This window comes from Gymnoscopelus braueri (assembly GCF_963280865.1).
Source record: "Gymnoscopelus braueri genome assembly, chromosome: 15".
Lineage (NCBI taxonomy): Eukaryota > Metazoa > Chordata > Actinopteri > Myctophiformes > Myctophidae > Gymnoscopelus > Gymnoscopelus braueri.
The window spans coordinates 31,438,084-31,463,270 of NC_137620.1; the positions used below are offsets into that span (position 1 = coordinate 31,438,084).

The window sequence follows — 25,187 nt, forward strand, 5'->3', positions numbered from 1 at the left end:
AGATAGACATACCGTTTGCTTTTCTACAAGTGTTAAGCGTGTTATTTAGATGTTTGGCGTTAGCTGTAGAGGCAATTATGTCTTAAAGGAACTACACCATGAATTAAAAAAAATATATATATATTTAATATCATATTGTTTATGTCCCTGAAACGTTTTTCAAAAGGTTTGAGCCAGTTTGTATGCATGTTATCTCCTGGTTCTGTGTGGAAAAAAAATAAGGGAAAAAAAATGTTTTGTTTTTTTTTCTTTTAACTGAAAAACTGGAGGTATTGTTCCCTGACGTGACGTGACGTGAAATCAGTTTGGCCTGTTTTGAGACCAATTTACAGAAAACCCCAGATTTGCTGTGAAAGCCTGAGTGTTCAAACTGGGGTATTTTTGGGGATAGAAGAGAGGTAGGGGAGACCAAAAACACACAAAAAAGATGAAAATGTTAAAATGCATGTTGTAGTCCCTTTAAAAAGGTTGTGTTGAATGTTTTCTAAACATAAAAAACGTCACCAAAATGTCTTGGTAGTCCTTGCTTTTCAGATTTATTCCTGATTATGTGATATTAACAAACACATATTAACACATTGGGTGCCAGTCTGCCAGAGGTTTATTAAAATATTATACGTTGAGTGCCTGCATTTCTTCCATCCACTTGCGTTATACGTTTCGTGCTGTGAGAAGCCCAGACGCGGAAGTGCATGTAAACAAAGCGTGCGTGCGAGACGGCGGAGGGTCCCGACTAACGCCTGGAACAATAATATTTCTAACGCGATCCTCCATTGCAGCGTGATCGCCGATCGAAAACGGCTCGTTTTCACCACATTAAAAAGAAATGGAGATATTAAGCTTTTAGTCAAGGAGATAACATTGAAAACGCCGACCGGAAGGATTTTTGACATGGAGCCAGATCCAGCCTCTTCTTCTCAGAAACTCTTTGGGTGATGTCAAAGTTTCGTTTTAGCGCCCCACGTGGCCCACATGTATAAAAATAGAATTGGGTCAAAAACGGTCCGGACCGTTTTCGGCACTTCTCGTTTGGATCCTCAAAAACGGTCCGGACCGTTTTTGGCATTCAATGTGTTAAGCTTGTGATTAAGCAGCAATTGACAATTGTTGAATGCAATGGTTTTGTGGATTTGCTGTTACATCATTAGTATAGGCCAGAATATGGAGTATAATTTTTGTAGAAATGCCAGAGGAGCTGCTGTAACAAATTGTAATCAGTGTGTAATAAACTTGAGCCGTCGTAAAACAAATTGCTCATGACAGAGAATGTTATTGGTTGGATAAGCTTTTGAAACTTGTGATTTTGGTGAGTACATTTGTCAGTAAGTTCAGTGTGAATAGCCTCATACAGTAATTATTCAGCTCACAGATCAGAGAAGAGAGAACATGACTCATCCATTATCCCACGCAGTATCAAACTATTTAATTTACAAAATGTACAATACCCCCTGACGACGCTACATGACCCTAACTTCCTGTTGCATGTGTGTGTGTGTGTGTGTGTGTGTGTGTGTGTGTGTGTGTGTGTGTGTGTGTGTGTGTGTGTGTGTGTGTGTGTGTGTGTATCTGTCGATTCACGACAACAATTGTCCACTACACCGATCAGCATCATCTTGTGCATGCTGCAAGCAAGTTAAAGCCATGGAACTCAATTAACCAATATTTTTTCTTATTCTCTACAACAATTATGTTCTTTCTGTACATTTCTAACCGCAGACCTACGTTCCTCCAGGCTACGGGATATGTGCCCCCTACGCCATGGAGTGGGACTATAGCCAATTGAGTCCAGGCTATGGGATATGTGCCCTCGACTCTATGGAGTGGGACTAGCCAATCGAGACATTACTGTGTCAGACATTATTCTTATATATTAAGATTTGCTCTCCACTGAGTGCACCTTTCTAGTTATACTGTAAAAAAAACAAAAACTTTTAAATGTTATCTCTGTTAACAGTCGGTAAAGAATCTAATTCAATGCTCTTACAGATGGAACAAAGTAAAATATATGTCAAGCAGAAAATGGATTGTCACTGCAGCATGCCGTGATATTTTGAGCATGCCCTTCATCAACACAAAGCGATCACTAGGGGGCGCTCATGTTTCCTGCTCACCTTAACCTACCCCCAGTCTCTAGTAGGGAAGTAGGGCAGGTCAGTACACTGTAAACATATTTTGTCTGCTTCATTTTGTACACACTGAACTTAATCTATTGTACTTTGTGTTAAATCATTACCTACATATTTTTCACCATTACATTTCATCAGAGTTACACGCTACATTGTACAGTATGTAACAGAATATGTCATCGCTGTTCACTTCTATTTGTTGTCATCCATAATACAGAGTTGATTGTAAATTCATGCTGTATAGGGCCTAATGGTTTGTAAAATATGCATTTTCTATTTCATCAGACAAATACAATAACTAGAAACGTGTATTTCTTGTTCCTCCTGCAGTTTCAGAGATAATGTATTCACCTCACACTTCGATTGTCTTCTCGATTTGTTCTTACAAAGGGTTCTCCATCATAGTAACACATATACTGTAGCAGAGGCCCGCGCACTGAATAAGAAAGACTGAAGGAGGAGAGGATCTCAACATAAGTTACCTGCAAGCGCTTTGCTTGTGCTAATAATTATATTTAAACCGTTTGTTTCACACTGTGTTGCCGTAAGACAAGGTACGTTCTGCCAAACGTTAACATTCAATTACAATGTATATCCACAATATCTTTATTTCACACAGTGCAGCAAAACCGTTCCCTCACCCGTCATCTCAAAATAGATGAATGTGACTTCATCTCCATTTGAGGTCTGAACAACTCACTTTAGAGAGAGAGACGCTGAAATAGCTAACTTAGAGTTCAAATATCATACGTCATTCCACAGTGTGGGAGCCTGGAGGGAAACGAGTCTAGGATGCTTGGAGCATTGGCCAGGTAATGAGGGGGACCATCTGTCCTGTGTTAACTGATCTATGTGCAGGAAGGGGTGTATCATGTCCTGAAGGTAAGCAGGTGCCACGCACTCGATTGCCTTGTAGCCAGGTCATCATTCATTCAGAAAATAAAAGTTAACTCTAGATGAGCGATTCAATCAGCAACCAAAGCTACAGAAACTCTAGATGAGCGATTTATTCAGCAACCAAAGCTACAGTAACTCTAGATGAGCGATTTATTCAGCAACCAAAGCTTTACAGTAACTCTAGATGAGCAATTTATTCAGCAACCAAAGCTAAAGTAACTCTAGATGAGCATTTTATTCAGCAACCAAAGCTACAGCTCTAGATGAGCGATTTATTCAACAACCAAAGCTACAGTAACTCTATATGAGCGACACAATCAGTAACCAAAACTACAAGCAATTCATTCAGCAACCAATACAAATATAATCATGTGGACCTTGGAATTAACATGGGAACGACGTGACTATAATGTGGATATAAAGATATTGTGTGATACGTTTGTGAGCCCAATTGTTTTGAATTATTATTAGATAATATATAAGTAATATCAATGAGTTTCCTGTTTACCAGTGCCTGTCTGTTTATAATAAGCAATTTGGGCCTTTTTTTTAAAAGGGTATTTGCTTAATTTGGCTTGCTTTCTAATGTTTTTTAAACCAGTGGTTCCCACATTTTTCCTGTCAAGGACACCCAGAAAATCTGGCAACACAGGAAGTGAACAGTTATTGAATGAAGCAGCATATAGAGAAAAACTCAATGGCGCCCCATGTAAGAGGCAATGGCAGCGCCCTGGAGAAGGCCAGGAATAAGGAATAATTCACGTAAGGCTTTGTTAACGGAATAGTATTATATTGCAATAAATACATGAATTTACAGTGAACTAGTTACATGAGACAAAGAATATAGGAAAAGCCTTATGATGGAGATAATTATTTCAAGGGTGAAAATATGGTTTTGGATAGAGCCGTCGTGTGACTGTGAAAGCAAAACTATAGCACCACCCAAGATGGTTGACAGATGCCTACAGGCCAATGGAAATGCCCATTGATAAGTGTCCAAAGAAACATCTGGCACATCTTTAAAAGCCATCAAAATCTCATAATGAACATAAGTCTCTACGGCTGAATCAACATACTGTGTTGATTGATCTTTTATGACCATTAATTGATACCACAGACTAGTTTCCACTAACATGTGCTAAACTGATTAATTAAGTCATAAACTAATTAAGTACGGTTTGATATCCATGCATACATTTTTATGACTCCCAAGCTTGACATTTTAAGATTCTAATCAACAGCCGCCTTGAATGCAAAGATCTGAGGAATATTCAAAGTTGTACACGTTTCTTCACATACTAACAGTAACTAAATTAACAAAATTAAATAAACATCGTGCTCTTCAACAGCGGCAAAAATCAGCCATCCCTATTGGACATTTTGCATGTCCAAAATATGACTCGGTATAGCCTGCCCTGAAGAGGTTTATAGATGAAGTTTAGAGTTATAAAATGCTTTTTTGTTTTGTTTGTTTGTTTGTTTGTTTCCCCGCCAGCAAGAATAATACTGTACGGGATTCAATCAAAACAGACATACACACAGGACAATTTGGCCTCTTTTGTAAACAAACAAAAAACTGCTAATTAACGACGCAGAACATCAATATCAAGCCCAATATACTTTCACACAAATAGACTCCCTACAGTATACCACACTAGACCATGGAGAACATGCAAAACATGACTCATTCAACCAGTCACACTGTGGATGTTCTCTCTCATTTTGAGAGTTATCTCTGTTTTCCAATGGGAGTGAAAGGGCTTGATTAGTGTGAACACAGCTAATGAGACGGTGAGGGCAGAATAACGCTCGATGCACATTAAACATTTAGCTGTTGAGGGAATGTCTTATTATAATGTCTGCATCTTGCTTACAGCTACTGGCAAGCACAAAAAAAGTGTACAGTATGTGGCCAAAGAGTGTCAAGTCGACTGATGTGGCAGACATTTAACGACTGTGTTAAAAGGCAACGCCAATTAAAGCTCTCCAGACGACTTGTCTTTCGCTGCCACTGCTATCTATTTCAGTGCAAATTATATCATTTACTTTCCACCCACATTGTACAGTGTCACAAGGAGCAAGCCTTTAAAGCAAATAAGTTCTGTGAATTTGACAGTTTATTATTTTAAAAGAGCTCTTCATAAAGTCATATTCGATATTCCTCAGCCCTGTCAGTTAAAACTTTACCTTTAACTAGGGCTCACTTCCGCAGACTTTCTCACCACAGAGCCAGATCAAATATATACTCTGCGAGACGCAGACCAGTCGATACTACAAATATCAGGCACTTCAAAGCTTGAAGTGAGGCTTTTTGGTCCTTACTGCTAGAGCTCATATACCTTGTTTGTACTTCAGCAGCAGGTCCCAGATCCCCCTGCGGGCGAACGGATCTACCCCTGCTGTGGGCTCATCCAAGATGACGATTTTGGATCCCCCGACAAACGCGATGGCCACCGACAGCTTCCTCTGCATCCCACCTGAAAGACAGGACAGTCGATCACAACTGGCATCAGACGTGTGTCTAAAAGCCCCTCAGACTGTGAAACGACAAAAAAAACGTCAGTGGATGGAAGACTGATGGAAGATTTGATTATTCCATCAAGACCGGGAACGCATCTGAGTCATTTTAGATTTTAGCTATAACCATTATGTTATACTTTGGCTATTCAAAAATAGCAGATGTACAAGCTCATAGTACGGAGCCCCTTAGGGGACATTACTAGGTAGATTGTTTTAAGGGTAGGTACATTATTTTAAGAGCTAGGTAGATTGTTTTAAGGGTAGGTACATTATTTTAAGAGCTGGTGGTTTATGTTTTCTGGTATGGAAAAAAAAAAACATAGGCTATAACATTTTTTTTGAGGGATGAGTTTTTTTTTTTGAGGGCTACGTTTTTTTTTTTGAGGGATGAGTTTTTTTTTGAGGGATGAGTTTTTTTTTTTGAGGGATGAGTTTTTTTTTTTGAGGGATGAGTTTTTTTTTTTGAGGGATGAGTTTTTTTTTTTGAGGGATGAGTTTTTTTTTTTGAGGGATGATTTTTTTTTTGAGGGATGAGTTTTTTTTTTTGAGGGATGAGTTTTTTTTTTTGAGGGATGAGTTTTTTTTTTTGAGGGATGAGTTTTTTTTTTTGAGGGATGAGTTTTTTTTTTTGAGGGATGAGTTTTTTTTTTTGAGGGATGAGTTTTTTTTTTTGAGGGATGAGTTTTTTTTTTTGAGGGATGAGTTTTTTTTTTTTGAGGGATGAGTTTTTTTTTTTGAGGGATGAGTTTTTTTTTTTGAGGGATGAGTTTTTTTTTTTTGAGGGATGATTTTTTTTTTTTGAGGGATGAGTTTTTTTTTTTGAGGGATGAGTTTTTTTTTTTGAGGGATGAGTTTTTTTTTTTGAGGGATGAGTTTTTTTTTTTTGAGGGATGATTTTTTTTTTTTGAGGGATGATTTTTTTTTTTTGAGGGATGAGTTTTTCAAAAGGAGATTTTTTTTTTCAATACAAATTTTTCTTTTTCATTTTTTAGTTAATTTTTAATTTTTTTTCCCAAGTATTGTTTCATCTTCAAAGTTTTTATTTTCAACGGCCGGGGGTCCACAGGGGTCCCCGTGGCGGGGGTGGCGGCCGGGGTTCCACCGAGGTCCCCGTGGACCGGCCAGGGGTCCACGGGGGTCCCCGTGGCGGCCGGGGGTCCACGGGGCTCTCCGTGGCGGCCGGTGCTCAGCTTAGTCTACGACCTGGCTAAGATATGTATGCACTTAATTTAGGAGAGAATATCTCAACTGTTCTTGGCTAATATGACCCCAGGGAACAACTTAGGAACTTTGACTAATTCTCTATCCGGGACGAAATACCCTATATAATGCCCCCATCTTTCTAATTCATTAACATGCCTCATGCTTCTGCTATTGCAGCTATTGGAGAACTAAAACTAGATAGGCTTATAGAGAGCTTCGCCTATTTATAGAATCACTTCTACCAATTAAAAAAGAATAAAAACATACATGCATGCATGTATACAGTATAACCATATTTAACTACTGCTGGAGCCCATATTATGTGAATGAGATTACAGAATTGAAAAACTACTTTGATCAAAAATAAGTTACTTCTATACTTACTTCCAACTTCTACAAGTGAAAGAGAGGTGATTCACTCTAACAATCATCTTTCTAATTAATTAACATGCTAATCATCGTCTCATCATCTTGGGTCATGTTCTGCTATTGCAGCTATTAAGTACCTCAAATGGCATGTGAATGCACAGAGGTGAGTCGTCTTGGGTCATCTTTCTAATTCATTGACATGCTCAGGTACAGCTGTTGTCATTGAAGTTATTGAAATACATCAAATAGATAGGTCACTTTAACTCCTCATCATCACAACAACCATGTAGCCTACAGAATCATGTTAAGTACATGAAATAACACGTATAGCCTACAAAATCAGGGTCTTTATTTGCCACTCTTTGCAGAAATGTATACATCAGCAATAACTGTGTCATCACATCATCACTGTGTCATCATTTTGGGTGTGTTGTTCAAGCCCTCTTAGATGGCTGGCTGTAGACATGGTCAGGTCAGGTTGTAACCTTGGCACCGTGTCCTGTGTGTGTGTGTGTGTGTGTGTGTGTGTGTGTGTGTGTGTGTGTGTGTGTGTGTGTGTGTGTGTGTGTGTGTGTGTGTGTGTGTGTGTGTGTGTGTGTGTGTACATATATATACACACACACACACACACATATATATTTATACACATATACATACACACTGATATAAATGACAGCTTAAATTAAAAGTGCATACAAGAATTACAAATAGACATTTGTGCTTTGCCATGTTCATGACTGCTGTTTCCTACATTATCAATTGCTTATGTCACGTTGAACTCTGTTGAATAGTATTACCCCACAAAACATCTATATCTTAGTTCATTACATAAGTCATTACATGCTAAATGTTGCATTTATCTCATGCTATGCTGACATACATTCCCACATTCATGTTGCTAACAGAAAGCCTTTGGCAAAAAAATATTGACCAATTAAAAAACTTTTTTCGTTTGCACTTGAAGTATACTTAGCTTACATGACAAAGACTCAAACCATTGGAGGGGGGTAACTCTTGGAAGCTAGTGTACTTTACTATCATCAGGATGACTTGAACCATTGAACAGGGGTGTGGGGGGTAACCCATTTTTGAAATCTTGGAAGCCTACTAGCTCCTTCCATGCACCTTAACAAAATGTCATCCTACATAACAGCAAGTTGAGATCTCATTAATTTAACTGCATTGGATTCGCTTCCTGGGATGTCAAAGATGAAAGTCTGAATGAACTCCCAAACCTGGGAACATGGTTTCAGGGAAATTGAGATCGAAGACATAAAATGCTTTTCACGAGTACAGACCACGCCTTCAAACCAAACATTGTTTAACATTCTTTATTTAGAAAAGAAGGAGATGGACCTGTCAGGAAAGGAATTGGTTATGCATGGATTAGGAGATGGAGGGAAGGAAGGGAAGGGAAGGAAGGGGGGGGGGAGGAAGGGAGGCTTTAGGGGTGGGGATGTAGGAGTGGAGATGGAGGAGGAGATGATGTGTAGACAGGGAGGTGATGAGGAAGGGGGTGAGGATGAGGAAGTGAAGACAAGGGGTACGATTTATCTAGTGAGGAGGGTAAGTGAAGGATGTAAGGTGTGAGGATGGTGAGAGGATGGCTAGGGTGAGGTGAGCTTGAGGGAGTGAGAACAGAGGAAGGGGAGGTGGGGATGAAGGGGCATGTGAAGCCTGGATAAGGGGCGCAAATGGGAGTGTGGGACGGAGGGCGTCGTAGCCCTGGGGAGGGATGAAGGACGGGGCCCAGTGGGGGCGCGGCCCTGGGGGAGGGAAGGGCAAAGCCCTGGTGGGGGAGGAAGGGCGTAGCCCTGGTGGGGGAGGAAGGGCGTAGCCCTGATGAGGGGTGGAAGGGCGCGTGAAGCCCAGAGAGGGGGGAGGCATAACCATGGGGCTCCAGGGGAATGGAGAGGGTCTGAGGAGATAGGCGTCCGTCTTGGCAGTAATCTGTGGACGCACCATCACTCGAGACCCCAAAAGAGAAAGCATAATTAGTCAGACATTAATTAGAACATTTACTGGACCATGGATGTGTGGGCGTTCCTGAGGTCTTGGACATTGGTTCTAATGTAAGTGTGGTATGCTTGGGAAGTCCAACGCCCTAGGAGTTGGACGGTGTGGTCGGTGATGCCTCTTCTAGATGCAGAAGAAGCAGCACCGATTCGGAACGAATGGCCGGAGAAGTTACCTGCGGGATATCCGGCCTTGGTCAGAACTTGCCGGAGGTGGTAGAGGAACCAGTGACGGGTCGCGACTGAACCGGTATCAGTGGTAAATAACGGGTCGGAAGGAGAGGCGTGGGAGGAGTGCCTGGTATGGAGGTGATGGACCAAGGGTTCGTAAGGGCTGAGGTAGGAGTTGAGTTTAAACATGTAAATTGGCGTTGTTCTGCCGAATTGGTCTGTTTTGCTATGTTTTAGCAAGAATACTAGTGTGGAGGAATCTGGAATGGTCAGATCAGATAAACAGGGATGGTAGTGAGGAATGAATGTAGAATTAGAGGTAGTGAATTCTGAACATCTTAGAAACCCAAAGAAAGCTAAGAGAAACATTGCTTCCAGTGTGGAGTCTACAGATGGGTTTACATAGCCAGAGCGGAGTATGTTGATGCATCCTGCGAGAACATCAGAGGTAATAGGTTGGCGGCCTGGAGGATTACGTGGCTTGTTCCTTCTCAGGCTCTAAAGGAGCAGGGTGACGTGTGAGTGCTGGGCAAAGGGGTGAGGTGCTCCTGTTAGGAGCTTAGTAATAAAATGTATACCTGATAGATAGACGCGGATGGTTGGTGGATGCATGGCCCGAGAAGAATGGCTGTAGCTGATGTAGGAGGTGAGTGTAACGAGGTCCAGAGACGGAAATGGCAGGCTGTAGAGTGAAAGGATTGGAAATTGTTCCAAGCTGTCCAGTAGGAGGAGAGTGTGGAGGGAGCTATACCTTGCAGGATGTGATTTTGGGAGATGGATACCAGGTTATGGAGAGAATGGTTTATGGGAAGGTCATCTCGGAAAATGAAGGAACTGGAGTCGGGTGGAGGTCTGCGGATGGTGCCAAGGCTCTGAATCTTTGGAAGGAGAAACGTGAGAGTGAATCAGCTACCGTGTTGTGGTAACCTGGGACATGGGCTGCTCGGATTATGAAGTTATTGGTGACTGAGAGCCATGTTAGACGCCTGAGAAGAGCCATGATGGGTAGTGATGCTGACCGACCTTTATTGATGATGTGGACTGTGGACTGGTTATCGGAGTGTATGAGAACAGAGCGGCTGGTCCATTCATGGCCCCAAAGAGAGGCCGCGACAATGATTGGATATAATTCGAACAAAGCTGAAGAGTGGGCGGTGTCGAACGGGGGGGAAACAAAATCTAAGGGCCAATTATCTGCAAACCATCTCCCTCTGTAGTAACCCCCGAAACCTACAGAGGGCGCTGCATCGGTGTATAATTGCAAATCCTCTGGTGAGGAGTGGAAATCGTTGTAGAAAAAAGAAATGCCATTCCAGTTGGATAACAGGAGGTGCCAGAGCCTAAGCTCTGAGCGGCATTCTAGGTCTAACATGATATGATGGTGGAGGGATAGCACGGATGCAGCGAGGTGGAGGAGGTGGGAAATAAATGAACGGCCTTGTGGGATGATTCTAGTGGCGAAATTGAGGTGACCTAGTAACTGAAGTAGTTGCTGCTTGGTGCAGGATGTGATTTGTAGAAAATGTATTTTCCCATTTATTATCACATAAGCTTGGGAACACTGATGCCCCTCCCCTAGCATAAAAACATATGGATACTCTGTGGTTGCTGCGGTCATTTACTGCACCAGGTTTGTCACAGGCTGAAGAAGAAAAGAAAAGAGAGGAAAGAACAAGATTATTACAAGTTGATACAACAGGTTAAATTGAACTCCAAAGCTCCAGTGCTGTAGTCAAGTCACTATATCTGGAGTCTAGGTGGAGTCAATTCCCCAGCAGTGCTCAAGTCCAAATAGAGTCCACATTAACTGAGTCTGAGTCCAAAGTTACTGAACATGAGTGTGAATGCACATGTAGGTGGAACACACATGCCTTCCCTTAAACAGCATTAAAATAATGTCACTGCAATTAGCTATCAATATCTTATGCCAACTTATATATTAGGCTATATTACAAAAAAATGTGTCTGCATGATCCAACTGTTTGTTGGGCTTCTTCCTCACGGAAGACCAAGGCTGGAGACCAAGGCTGGGGCGCTAACCCATACTGCTCCCGGAATATGTGAGCTCTATGTGAATACCTGCTGAGAGCAAATCTACTGTATGTTGACGCAAAGGTCACCCGTCTTCTCCTTCCTGGCCGGCCATGTGAGTGATCTTCGCGGAGAATTCAGGGTTCATCTCCCAGTACACTCAGGATTTAACATCGAAAATCATGAGAAATCTACAGACAGGTAAAGACAAAAAAATGTGTAAGGCACAAACAATAATCGATTTAGTCTGTACTAAACTTATTCTGTGAGATGTAAGCTCACCATGCCTTGAGTGTCCACTAGATGCGGCAACTCTTTGATTATGGCTTGGATTGAATTTGTCCCATCTGCAGTCTGCAGTGGTGGCCAAATACAAAACAATTACACTCCATTTATTAATTTATTTTAATCAATGTGTTTACAACACATCCCTAATACTGCTGAATGTACAGTATGTGAGGATTTGTCCTTCAACCTAGCTAAGATGAGTGCAACTTTTTAATCCTGTCGTCCTCTAACTTTTCCCATTCGTCGCACAGCATTCCACCTCACCAAACACATGTATGTAAAATTGGCTATTTTGTCCAACATGTAAAAAAAGAAAAATGGTCTCAAGTAATGTTAAGTATACATGATGTGACCATGCACGGTACATCATTATAATAATAATGTTAAGTATACATGATGTGAACATGCACAGTACATAATAATAATAATAATAATAATGTAAAGTATACATGATGTGAACATGCACGGTACATCATTATAATAATAATGTTAAGTATCATAGCAACAACCTCATTAAGCTACATGTACAGTACAGTATAGCAACAACACCACATTAAGCTACATGTACAGTAGAGTATAGCAACAACACCTCATTAAGCTACATGTACAGTAGAGTATAGCAACAGCACCTCATTAAGCTACAAGTACAGTACAGAATAGCAACAACACCTCAATAAGCTACAGTAGGTATATGCTACATCGCACAACGTTGTCGGCCCCAAAAATAGCAGATCTACAAGCTCACAGCGCGTCGCGGACGCAACATGTTGTGAACTTATAGATCTGCTATTTTCGATGTCAACGTTATGTATGTGATAGAACACGAACGTATACAATAGCTCAGCTATGCTAGCTTGCGCCTGTCAGCTGCTAGCCAATATGATGACATTCTTTCCCTAGAATTAAATCACTTTGAAACGCTGCACTCCATATACAACATAAATATGATCGGCAACGTACATTAACGTAGTGGGTTTGGCGTTGAGTGCCAGTGCTAGCTGGGTGCTACCCATGGAGCTAACGGTGCTAATGTTAGCGTTAGCTAGCATAATGGCTAACGTTAGTAAGCAAGCTGTACACAAGCATTCATTCATTCATTCATTATCCCAGATAGCGGTAGATTAATGAGAGCATATTATCACTTACAATAATTTCCTTGTAAACAAGTAAACGTTAGCTGACCAGCTATTTCCTCCGTGGTGGAGAGTGGAAAGTCCGGTGACCAAGTTTGGTCAAAGAGGAAGGGACGTACTTACCCGGAACTCCTTTGACGGACGGCCTGTCCTTCAAAATAAAATAAAATGCTATTTATAGTGCTATAAATGCTATAAATAGCGACTTTGAAAAGGAGAGGTTTTATTTTCAAGATAAGTATAATATTTTTTTTTGGTCCAAGTTTTTTTTTTTTTTTCAAAGTTTTTTTTTTATGTCATGCATGAAAAAAAAAACTAACCTAAAAAAAAAACTCATCCCTCTTAAAAAAAAAACTCATCCCTCCTAAAAAAAAAACTCATCCCTATTTAAAAAAAAAAACTCATCCCTCCTAAAAAATAAAACTCATCCCTCTTTAAAAAAAAAAACTCATCCCTCAAAAAAAAACTCATCCCTCAAAAAAAAAAAACTCATCCCTCAAAAAAAAAAACTCATCCCTCAAAAAAATAAACTCATCCCTCAAAAAAAAAACTCATCCCTCAAAAAAAAAAAACTCATCCCTCAAAAAAAAAACTCATCCCTCAAAAAAAAAAACTCATCCCTCAAAAAAAAAAACTCATCCCTCAAAAAAAAAAACTCATCCCTCAAAAAAAAAAACTCATCCCTCAAAAAAAAAAACTCAGGGTGCTGGGTATGCCTTGCTGGGGCTACACTGCACACCTGTCGCAGAGAGAAGCTGCTCAGAATGCGTCCTATGTCGCGCTAATGTAGCAGAAATGTCAGGGTAGATCAACCTTGAAAGTCATATTTCAGCGGTTTTGCTCACAAGCTATCCATGACTAGGAACAATTTATCAGGCAGGACTTGCTCATGCCCTACCCCACACCCCCCCCCCCCCCCCCCTCCCCACACCCCCCCACCCACACCGACAATGAATTACAGCCTCTGACATGCAGGTACAAAGTACAGGTGTGTGTGCGTGTGTCTAGACAGGCGCATGCATGCACCCCCACACAGGAACACTCTGACAGGAAGATTAGGCACTTCATATTTAATCCATTAAGACCGGGAACGCATCTGTGTCATTTTTAAGATTTCTTTGGCTATTAAAAAATGGCAGATATACAAGTGCGCTGCGCTATTTTTGAAAAAAATTGAAAATGTGTGCAAATCTTTGAATATATCAATTTTAACTCCAATCTTTGCTTGGGCGTCCCTGGAACCAAATGTTTTGAGATGGGGGGATCCGCGGACAAATACATATCATATTGGGGGTCTTTGACATGAAAAATGTTTGAGAACCACTGATATTGCAACATAAGTAAAAAATAAAAAATAAATAAAAAAAGGATTTAGAAGACATATGTAGAATCCCCAGATGCAAAGATTAGAGTTAAAATGTTTGCTTTAAAAATATATATATATTCAAAGATTTGCACAAATCTTCTAAAAAAAATTAAAAAATAGCAGGTCTACAAGCTCATCTGCTATTTTTGAACAGCCAAAGACATCTAAAAAGGACACAAATTCGTTCCCGGACTGAACGGGTTAATAAAAGGATAATCTGCAGATGATATCGCCGCCCGGGGGATGTGTGTATGCACCAAACCGAGCAAACGGATATATCCGCACCTGTGTGCACACACAGATTAACAAATGACCTCAAATAAGAATTTACATCTGTGCATGATTTCCAGGTTTCCACACAAGACCTCAAGGACACGCACAGACGCGCACACATGCATACGCAAACACACACACGCAATGACATACCCGACAGGTTCTTGGCAAGCTCCTTCCTCTTGTGTGGCAGGCCCACGTCCTTAATCATTTGGTCCATCTCGGCTTCCACCTCGTCGCGGCTGCATCCCTTCAGCCTGGCGTAGAAGTAGATGTGCTCTTCCACTGTCAAACTGATGAGATGAGGAAAATAAATTGGGTATAGCACTTTCTATGAAGCTCATGTCTATAACTCATTATGAACATACTTAGTGTATAATGCATCATAATCTGTTAGGGATGGGTATTGGCAAGAGCCTCACGATACGATACGTATCACGATACTTGGGTCACGATACGATTATATCATGATATATTGCGATATGCGATATATTGCGATATATTGCGATATCACAATATATTGCGATACGATACATATTGCGATATATTGCGATTTATACATATATCACAATTACATATTGTATATACACTACATATTGAGTAGCTGCAGATCAGTGATAGGTTCTTTGAATGTTTTTTCATAAAGCCTGTATCTGCAAAAGCAAAAAAAAAAAAAAAAACGCGATATGACGGCCTGGAGTATCGATACAGTATCGCGAAATAAAATATCGCGATATATCGTTAAATCGATAATATTGCCCATCCCTACTGTTCATACCACTGTATAATTTCTGTGTAGTTATAAGCACACACACACACACACACACACACACACACAAGTACTCATGATGCTATAGAACAATATTCATAAGATATTACAAAGTATTTTATTCACATTATTGTTACATCACACAATTACAGGTGTAAAACAGTGGGTGAAATGATTTTCCACTGAAAGTTAGAATAGAGAAAGAAACTATGGATAAAAAGCAATAGAGAAGGCACAAAAGCTTATTATACAGGTAGAGAAACGTATCCAGACGATATTAATAGCAGCAAGTATAAATAACAGTTTCATGTGTATAGTTAAATAGCAGCAGCAGCGAGAGAAATCACCTAACGAGAGAGAGAGAGCGAGAGAGAGCGAGAAAGCTAGAGAGAGAGAGAGAGAGAGAGAGAGAGAGAGAGAGAGAGAGAGAGAGAGAGAGAGAGAGAGAGAGAGAGAGAGAGAGAGAGAGAGAGAGAGAAGCAGATATAGAAATGGACCCTTGTGCTTATGGTCTCTTGCAGGTGAGACATCCTTTATAGTGGGGTCGTTTCGCACAATTATCGATACGAAGCTGATAATAGTGCCAAATTTTGCATGAGGCTTCTTTAGGAACTACTGATGGATTCTAGCCTTGGGTACCAAACTTTATTTTGAATATTTTCCATACATTTAGGCTTATCAATATTCATTAAAAGAAACAGGCCGATTCACTTTTTGGCCTATAACTCTTGAACCGTAGGTCATAGCATCAAAAATATTTTTTCCCTGGACTCCTTGGATCATGACGCAACTTTGCATATAGGTCCCGCCTCTTTTCCGATTTCAAGATTTTCCGCCATTTTGCGTTATCTTCAAAACACATATTTTGCTACTACTCCTAAATATTTTGTCCAAAACTCACACAAATCGGCACACCCTCTGTCTTTGGTCATGTGATCAAGATTTATCAGTCAGAATTTTCATATTCCCTTCGGATTGGCTACGATTGGCTTCTGAAATTTGTGGGAGGGTCTGTTTGGAAAAAAATGGCACAAATCATAAACACAGCGTCCTATTTGTCCTAAATTCATATCATTGAGGGGCCATTAATAAACGTAGAGCAATGCGATTTCACTTCCACCCATAGGGGGCGCAACAAATTCTACAAATGTCACTGTTTTTGCGCCAAATTAAGTACAAATGGTCTTGTGAGTCAAACATTTGCAATTGCAAAGTGGAGAACAGTCCAAATTTGATTTGCCACATTTGCAGGTGGAACAGTCCCCTTTACAAGAGCATTTGATCAGCTCTCAGATTCCTTGGTCCATCCATACTCATGTGGGGAAGGAATAACTTGTTCTGTTTGTAGGCTGGTCGCCCAGATGCCTGCTTGATACACTGCCCGCTTAACATGCTGAATTAGTGCATCTTGGGTGGGTGGCAGTTTCTCCATTGACCTATTCCCATGACAGAAGAGTTATTTTCTAGTCTAGTTGATGGAGCTCAAAGGACTGGATTTGTCATACAGGATAACCGTCAGTCTCTCAAGCTTCTGGAATCGCTGACTCTCAACATTCAGCTGCTGGAAGGGATGTTTGGCCAGACTGACAAGTATCTCTGTGACATCATCATAGGCTTGCCAGGCATGCCAAGCTGACTTCTTACCCTTACTGTGGAAAGCAGATGTTGTGTCTGGAACATGCCAAAAGCCCACCCAGATGTCAGCCAAAGGTTGAATCGACCTGTTGCAATCATGAGGAGGCAGACACCAGGATTCTGGTTCATGTACGGCATGCACTTGAGCAAGGAGCAACAACTATCCTTGTGCGTACTGTGGACACTGATGTCATCGTGATCCTTGCAGGCTTGTTCCATCATTTAGTTACGATTCAACCTTTGGCTGACATCTGGGTGGCTTTTGGCATGGGCAAAAAAGACCGATTTTACCACACCAACATCATGTGTAAATCTCTGGGGGAGCCACAATCTCGTGCTCTGCCTATGTTCCATGCATTGTCAGGTTGTGACACAACATCTGCTTTCCACAGTAAGGGTAAGAAGTCAGCTTGGCATGCCTGGCAAGCCTATGATGATGTCACGGAGATACTTGTCAGTCTGGCCAAACATCCCTTCCAGCAGCTGAATGTTGAGAGTCAGCAATTCCAGAAGCTTGAGAGACTGACGGTTATCCTGTATGACAAATCCAGTCCTTTGAGCTCCATCAACCAGACTAGAAAATAACTCTTCTGTCATGGGAATAGGTCAATGGAGAAACTGCCACCCACCCAAGATGCACTACTTCAGCATTTTAAGCGGGCAGTGTATCAAGCAGGCATCTGGGCGACCAGCCTACAAACAGAACAAGTTATTCCTTCCCCACATGAGTATGGATGGACCAAGGAATCTGAGGCATGGGTGCCAGTTTGGATGACAATTCCAGAAGTCTCCAAAGCATGCAGAGAGCTGATCAAATGCTCTTGTAAAGGGGACTGTTCCACCTGCAAATGTGGCAAATCAAATTTGGACTGTTCTCCACTTTGCAATTGCAAATGTTTGACTCACAAGACCATTTGTACTTAATTTGGCGCAAAAACAGTGACATTTGTAGAATTTGTTGCGCCCCCTATGGGTGGAAGTGAAATCGCATTGGCTCTACGTTTATTAATGGCCCCTCAATGATATGAATTTAGGACAAATAGGACGCTGTGTTTATGATTTGTGCCATTTTTTTCCAAACAGACCCTCCCACAAATTTCAGAAGCCAATCGTAGCCAATCCGAAGGGAATATGAAAATTCTGACTGATAAATCTTGATCACATGACCAAAGACAGAGGGTGTCCCGATTTGTGTGAGTTTTGGACAAAATATTTAGGAGTAGTAGCAAAATATGTGTTTTGAAGATAACGCAAAATGGCGGAAAATCTTGAAATCGGAAAAGAGGCGGGACCTATATGCAAAGTTCCGTCATGATCCAAGGAGTCCAGGGGAAAAATATTTTTGATGCTATGACCTACGGTTCAAGAGTTATAGGCCAAAAGGTGAATCGGCCTGTTTTTTTTAATGAATATTGATAAGCCTAAATGTATGGAAAATATTAAAAATAAAGTTTGGTACCCAAGGCTAGAATCCATCAGTAGGTCCTAAAGAAGCCTCATGCAAAATTTGGCGCTATTATCAGCTTCGTATCGATAATGTAAAATAAACAGGGTTAATGTACTGGACTATTAGCAGCAGATATCAAACATGACAGTTTGTCCATACAATGACAATGCCAGTGTCACCGCAGTGTAGTGCAGCAGCTTCATAACTACTAAAAAGGTCAAGTATCATGACGCTTCATAATTGCTGGACACTCACGGAGGTTCATAGTGTTATCATAATGCTTTATAATCACTGTTATAATGCATTATAATGTGATTATAAGTCACTAGAGGAATAAAATCACCCACAAAAGAAATGTAGTTTTTTCCTGCACCCTTGAAAAAAAATAACCCTGAAAACACATAATCCATCATTTTCCAACCCATAAAAAATAAACCAACAGCTTTTCAAAATAAACCTACCCCCCTAAAAAGATCTACCTACTACACTAATGTCCCTACGGGCGCTCCGTATGATACAATATGCATGAAATCACATCAGTTATATTATAACTGGCGTATCATGAGAAAGGAAGTGACCAAAGAGAGGTGCATGACTTGACTTTAACCCATTAAGACCGGGAAAGCAGCTGTGTCATTTAAGATGTATTTGGCTATTCAAAAATACCGGATATACATAAGCTCGTGAAAAAAATCGTGAAAATGTGTTCAAATCTTTGAATACATATATATATTTTGTGAAAGTGAATTAACTCCAATCTTTGCTTCTGGGGGTCCCTGGAACAACATATTTTGAGATTGAGGTCCGCGGGCAAATACATACAGTATCATTTTGGGGGTCCTTGACGTGTGAAAGTTGGAGCACCACTGATATAGAAACATACTGTTAGGATTTAGAAAACATTTTTAGATATGAATTTTCCCGCGGACCCCCATCTCAAAATAATTTGTCCCAGGGACCCCCAGAAGCAAAGATTTGAGTTAAAAATGTCCGCTTAAAAAAAAATATATATATATATTCAAAGATATATATATATATATATATATATATATATATATATATATATATATATATATATATATATATATATATATATATATTGTAGATCTACAAGCTCATAGCAGTGCCGCGCTATGAGCTTGTGTATATCTGCTATTTTTATATCTGCTATATTTTTTTAATCTAAAATGATACAGATGCGTTCCCGGATTGAATTGGTTAATATGAGCGTTTGGGTGTTTGACGCTCTGATTGTTGATCACCTGTTTAATACAGCCTGCGGTGATGATCTCCCACCAAAAGGCCGACTGGCGTTTGCAACGCGCTGACAAAAATTACCTTTGATTTCTATCCGAACTGTCTTTGCGGCATTGCCAGAGGGGGAAATCATGCGTTTTAAATGTCTACCCCTGTGTGCACATGAATATTTTAACCCCACTTTAAACCGTTAAGACCTGAGGCTGATTCTACAAAATGTCCTGTTTTATGAAAAAACGTATGTTACTATGTCAATGGTTCTCAAACATTTTCATGTCAAGGACCCCCAAAATTATATGTATTTGGCCGCCGACCACCATCTCAAAATATTTTGTTCCAGGGACCCCCAGAAGCAAAGATTTGAGTGAAAATGTTTGCTTTAAAAGAATATAAATATGTTAATTTGCACACATTTTCTCGATTTAAAAAAAATAGCGAGTGCCGCGCTACGAGCTTGTATATCTTCTATTTTTGAATAGCCAAAGTGTAAAATAATGTTTTTTTTTAGCTCAAATCAAAAAGTGACACAGATGCGTGCGTTCCAGGTCTTAATGGGTTAAATATAGACACTTCGGCTCTGCCCGGAATAAATATTAATGACTGTAATTTGCAGGAGCTCACTCGTAATTATGATGTAAGACTTGTATGCAGTTGCAGGTAATCAGTTTGTGAAGTTGGGAGATATTGAAGGGACTTTATAAAAGGTGGTCTGAAAGCCTGAATAATGGTTACCAATGACGCCATTAGGGAGAATAAAGTGGACCGAGCGGACAAAGTTCATTTCATTTTCTACAGGATACGGGGATGGGATAATGATGTATTGATTTGAAGTGTAAAAGCGAGACACGGAGGCCCTTGCCGTGCCTGCGATTAAACACCGGGTGCAGTGCATTTTTTCAAACAGCACAGTGTTCTTAGAGCAAACTTATGATAACATCTATGATGATATAATCTATAGTGGGTTGAAATCATGTAAGGCTGCAGACCTGCTCTTTAACCCATCAAGACCGGGAACGCATCTGTGTCATTTTAAGATTTCTTTGGCTATTCAAAAATAGCAGATATACAAGCTCATAGCGCTGCACCGAGTGCCGCGCTATGAGCTTGTAGATCTGCTATTTTTGAAAAATCGTGATTTTTTTTTTTGCAAATCTTTGAATACATATTTTTTAAAGCGAACATTTTTAACTCTGTTACAACTTCTGGGGGTCCCTGGAACAAAATATTTTTAGATGGGGGTCCACAGCCAAATAGATATATATTTTTTTTAACTTAGGATTTAGAAGACATTTGCAGAACCCCCAGAACCAAAGATTTGAGTTACAAACATTCGCTTTAAAAATACATATTCAAAAGGTTTGCACACATTTTCACCTTTTTATTTCCAAAAATAGCAGATCTACAAGCTCATAGCACGGTACTCGGTGCCGCGCTATGAGCTTGTATATCTGCTATTTTTGAATGACACACAGATGCGTTCCCGGTCTTAAAGAGTTAAGGACTGATATTGCATTGGTTGACAGACATGAACCAACCCCCTCAACAACAATTTTGTTCCCTGGACATTTTGGAAGGCATATTGTGTTGCAGGAACCATTAGTGCAGGACAGGGGTAATGTTTCATGTCGCTATTTTTCATTGGATGGTGCGTTCTGTGAGGAGTATATTAACGTTGTTGCGCACACACTTACTCGTTGAATAGGACGTTGTGCTGCGGGCACATTCCCAAGTGCTTCCGGATGCCGTCCATGTCGGTGTGGATGTCATATCCGTTTATGAGGGCAGTCCCCGACGTAGGCGGAAAGAGTCCTGTCAAAATGGACCTGAATGGGGTGGAAATACACAAGAGAAACATCAGCTCGGCCAAATTCAGAAGAATGTATACAGTACAGAATGGTAGATTTGTTTTGGGGTGTTTCTTTGTAACCCACTACCCTCTCAGTGAGGTCTACAGTAGGTACCTACAGTAGATATACAGTACAGTGGAAACTGCTTACAGTGATCACTAGGGGTGTGCCGATACACAAATTTCACCAAACAATACGATACGATATTAGGCTCACAACTTCGATACGATTTCGATACGATACGCACTTTTTTATTATGAAAATATATGGGGGAGAAAAAAAAGCAAATGCAAACAAATATTTTTTTCCGTTTTCACCTCGGGGCTGTTTGCATGCCTGATTATTATTATTGTAAAAAAAAAAAAAAAAAAATCAAAACGATATATTTTTTCCAAAACGATACATATCGTCACGAAACGTATCGCGATACACACCCCTAGTGATCACAGTTACAGTGATCAACCGATTACACTATATACTGTATACAACAAAATCTTGGGAGAGAATCATCAATATCTCTGCTGTCCGGCAGCAACCAGCTAACTCCAAAATGTAAATTTTTCAGGAAATGACTAAAACAAAACAAGAAGTGGAGTTAGGAGGTTTTGTCCATCATTGATAAGAACAGCTAAATGACAATTCTAGGCTAATCGTGCTCTTCCAATTAAATACTGTGGTCATGATGCCACTCTTTATCAAGAACTGTGGAGAAACGTTGACAACAAGCATGCTCACAAATAGACAGACAAATGTTGCAACTAATTACGTTAGACATGTAATTCTTCGTCTGTTCTTCACTTTGAGAAATGAAGAAACGTGTTTAGTAATTGACAGGGAAAAATAACATGTCACTGACAAAGAACTTCCATTCCGTGTCTTGTTCTGTATCCCTGTTGTGTTTTCTAGTGTTCCTCGTTTCCTAGTTTTATTTTGTGGTTTACTTTTCAGTTGTGTTCCTTTAATTTAAATTGACGTTGCTTGTTGATATTTTTAAAAAAAACAGATATGTGTATCAGGGCCTTAAAAGGTTTCCATTTAGGAGAGTACCTGGACAGTTTGAAGTGGTTGAAAATAATGACAATTATAAGTTTGCTCTTCCAATTAAATACTGTGGGAATGATGCCATTCTTTATCAAAAACTGCAGAGAAACTTTTGACAACAAGCATGCTCAAAAATAGACAAACAATAGACAAAATGTTGCACCTAATTGCATTAGACATGCTTCATTTTGAGAAATGAAGAAACGTGTTTAGTAATTGACTGGGAAAAATAAAAACTTTGTTAACACTCTCACCGCCAGGCCCGTAGCCTACGGGTCGATAAATCCAACCGTACAGCGCCGATCCCGTAGCCTACGGGCTGTGGTGCTTTTTCCTTTTTTTTCGAAAAAAAAAATTTGTAACAACACCGGAAACGGAATTATTCTGGATCACGTTTTCCCGATCCCGTTGGCCTCCATTTTAAAGCGCACACTGAAACGCCATTTTCTTCGATTGTAGTTTTTCTCCTCGCTGATCACTGTTTAACATAAACCGTTCTAACTACAACATGGCGGCTCCGTTTGACACGTGGTTTGGACTGGTAGCCGCAGGGAGATGTCCGCGATGTTTACAAACAGTGCACAGCTCAATCTTAAGGATTTTAACGAGGTCTATGGCGACGTGAAAAAAACAAAAAACAACAATAAAACGTTGGCACTGGTGAGTACATTATGAGATTAACCTCTGGCGGTCAATGTGTTATCTGCATATTAACGTATTTCTTTTGTGTAGGTAATTTTCTATTAACATGGATTAAAGAGTTATGCAATACCCATTGTACCCATTGTCAGAAAACTTACAGTAGTGCAGTACCTATTATCATAAAACTTAGAGGCCAGTCTATGACATCAGTACGTTTTAATGATGACATCAGGGGTCTCCATATATAGGGATTTGTGGATTTATAGATATTTTTGGAGATCCGCTGATCCAACCAATTGCACACTAGGCACGGCACCCCCTCGGGTCCTGTGCGACACTCAAGTCGAGTTCGAAGTTGATCGGTCGAACGATTCTGAACATTTGCACCCGCATTTCGTGCATTTTACAGAAAATATATGGTGTACAGTATATTGATGTATTACATGTCATATGTTTTAAAACGAAATGGCTATATATTTTGAGTCCAAAATATATTTTCAAATTAAATGTTTTAAATCTTTGTATATTTTAATCTCATTGCTTTTCTTTTGGGCTATCTATGGTAGTTTGTTTTGACAATGTCGGCACCCCCTGGTGGACAAATATGCATACAGAGTGACATACAAAGACAAACGGACGAACCGCATCATTAACATTTCACACTCACTCAACTAAAAACACGTTTAAAAACAATTACACACATCCAAGCTGACACAGAATATGGCATTTGTCGTCCTCTCTTTTACTTAGTTTTGCTTTTCAACATGCTGGGTAGATAGCCAATGTCTACTCTTCCAGCCTTTCGTCCCACATTATCTTATTCTTTCATTCGCTCTTTGTGAACTTGCGGACTACATTAATTTCCCGCCATGTCATGGCAATCAGATGGTTCTCACAAGCAACACTACAGCTAACTTGCTGTAGGGAGTCGGGAGGTAATGTCTTCCAAAATATGTGTCAAGAAGCAGTGGTGTAAAGTAACTAAGTACATTCCAATTGTATTTCCAATTGTCTATACTTTTACTTCTACTCCACTACTTCTCGGAGGCAAATATTGTACTTTTACTCCACTACAATTATTTGAAAACTTTAGTTACTAGTTACTCTGCAGATATAAATTATTACATTATAAAACATACATTAACCACTTTAGCATTATTTTATAACTAGGCTATTTGAAAATAGCAGATCTACAAGCTCACAACGCGTCGCAACGCGTTGTGAGCTTGTAGATCTGCTATTTTCAAAAATGTTAGTACTTTTATTTTTGGTACTTTAAGTACATTTTGAAACCAATACTTTTGTACTTTTACTCAAGTAAATTTTTAATTCCGGACTTTTACTTGTAACATAGTACTTCTGCATTGCAGTATTGATACTTTTACTTAGGTAAAACATTTGAGTCCTTTTTCCACCACTGGCAAGAAGAGACAGCTGAATGAACTACAGTACAAACGCAACAACACACTGGTGCTAGAATATAGATAAAAGCCTAAAATTGTCACCATGACAAATTAGAAGGTACTTTCACCTCCCTTGCATGGCTACTGAGATAACTTACATGGTGGTCGTTTTCCCTGCTCCATTGTGACCCAGGAAAGATGTGATCTGGTTCTCATAGAAGTCCATGCTCAGTCCATCCACAGCCAGCTTCTTCCCAGTCTTGTAGATTTTCACAAGGTTGCGGATGGAGACTCCTGGCTTCATGTCAGGTGGGGGGTTCTCCAGGTACTCTTTAGAATGGAAAGAAAACACGTAGGTATTGTGCGCTGATGACCAGAGTCACCAGACTAACAACTGTGCTCAGGGATGGCATTAATTACTATTATTATCATGATTATCTATTTCGTATTACAAATGGCAAATGTAGGTACTTAAACATGGCTCCAAGTTTGTAAATGCCCCCATTTGTGTGATTGTATTCCCTGTTTCAATAAAATGACATTTCCCACCTGACCTGTCCAATGCAATTGGTTTAAAAAGAAAGAGACAGACAGACAGACAGACACAGACACGGACACTGTAATTCCTTCACCAACCCACCTCCGGGGCGGAGAGACAGATACTTGGTGGTCCAAATGGCTGATAAGGGAGGTTACAGTATCTGGGGTAAGGACCAGTATATTCAAGAGGCTCAACGCCTACTTTGTAATAATA

At 40.1% G+C, this 25,187-nt stretch overlaps 1 protein-coding gene and 1 long non-coding RNA gene across 2 annotated transcripts in view; both read right to left on the reverse strand.

Annotated features, from left to right (window-relative positions):
• The window catches only part of LOC308101484 (phospholipid-transporting ATPase ABCA1), a gene marked incomplete at its 5' end in the record, with an annotated part of 254,815 nt that overhangs the window by 153,260 nt on the left and 76,368 nt on the right, over nt 1-25,187 (reverse strand). The window contains 4 exons of the mRNA XM_080450900.1: nt 5,363-5,500; nt 14,546-14,685; nt 21,192-21,323; nt 24,592-24,763. Coding sequence (XP_080307026.1) covers nt 5,363-5,500; nt 14,546-14,685; nt 21,192-21,323; nt 24,592-24,763 — 582 coding nt within the window. The remainder of the gene's footprint in view (nt 1-5,362; nt 5,501-14,545; nt 14,686-21,191; nt 21,324-24,591; nt 24,764-25,187) is intronic.
• LOC308101967 lies at nt 10,916-12,878 on the reverse strand. The gene is made up of 3 exons (XR_013934592.1): nt 12,767-12,878; nt 11,615-11,686; nt 10,916-11,523 (listed from the first exon to the last, which is right to left on the reverse strand). It is a non-coding gene; the product is annotated as an uncharacterized lncRNA (long non-coding RNA).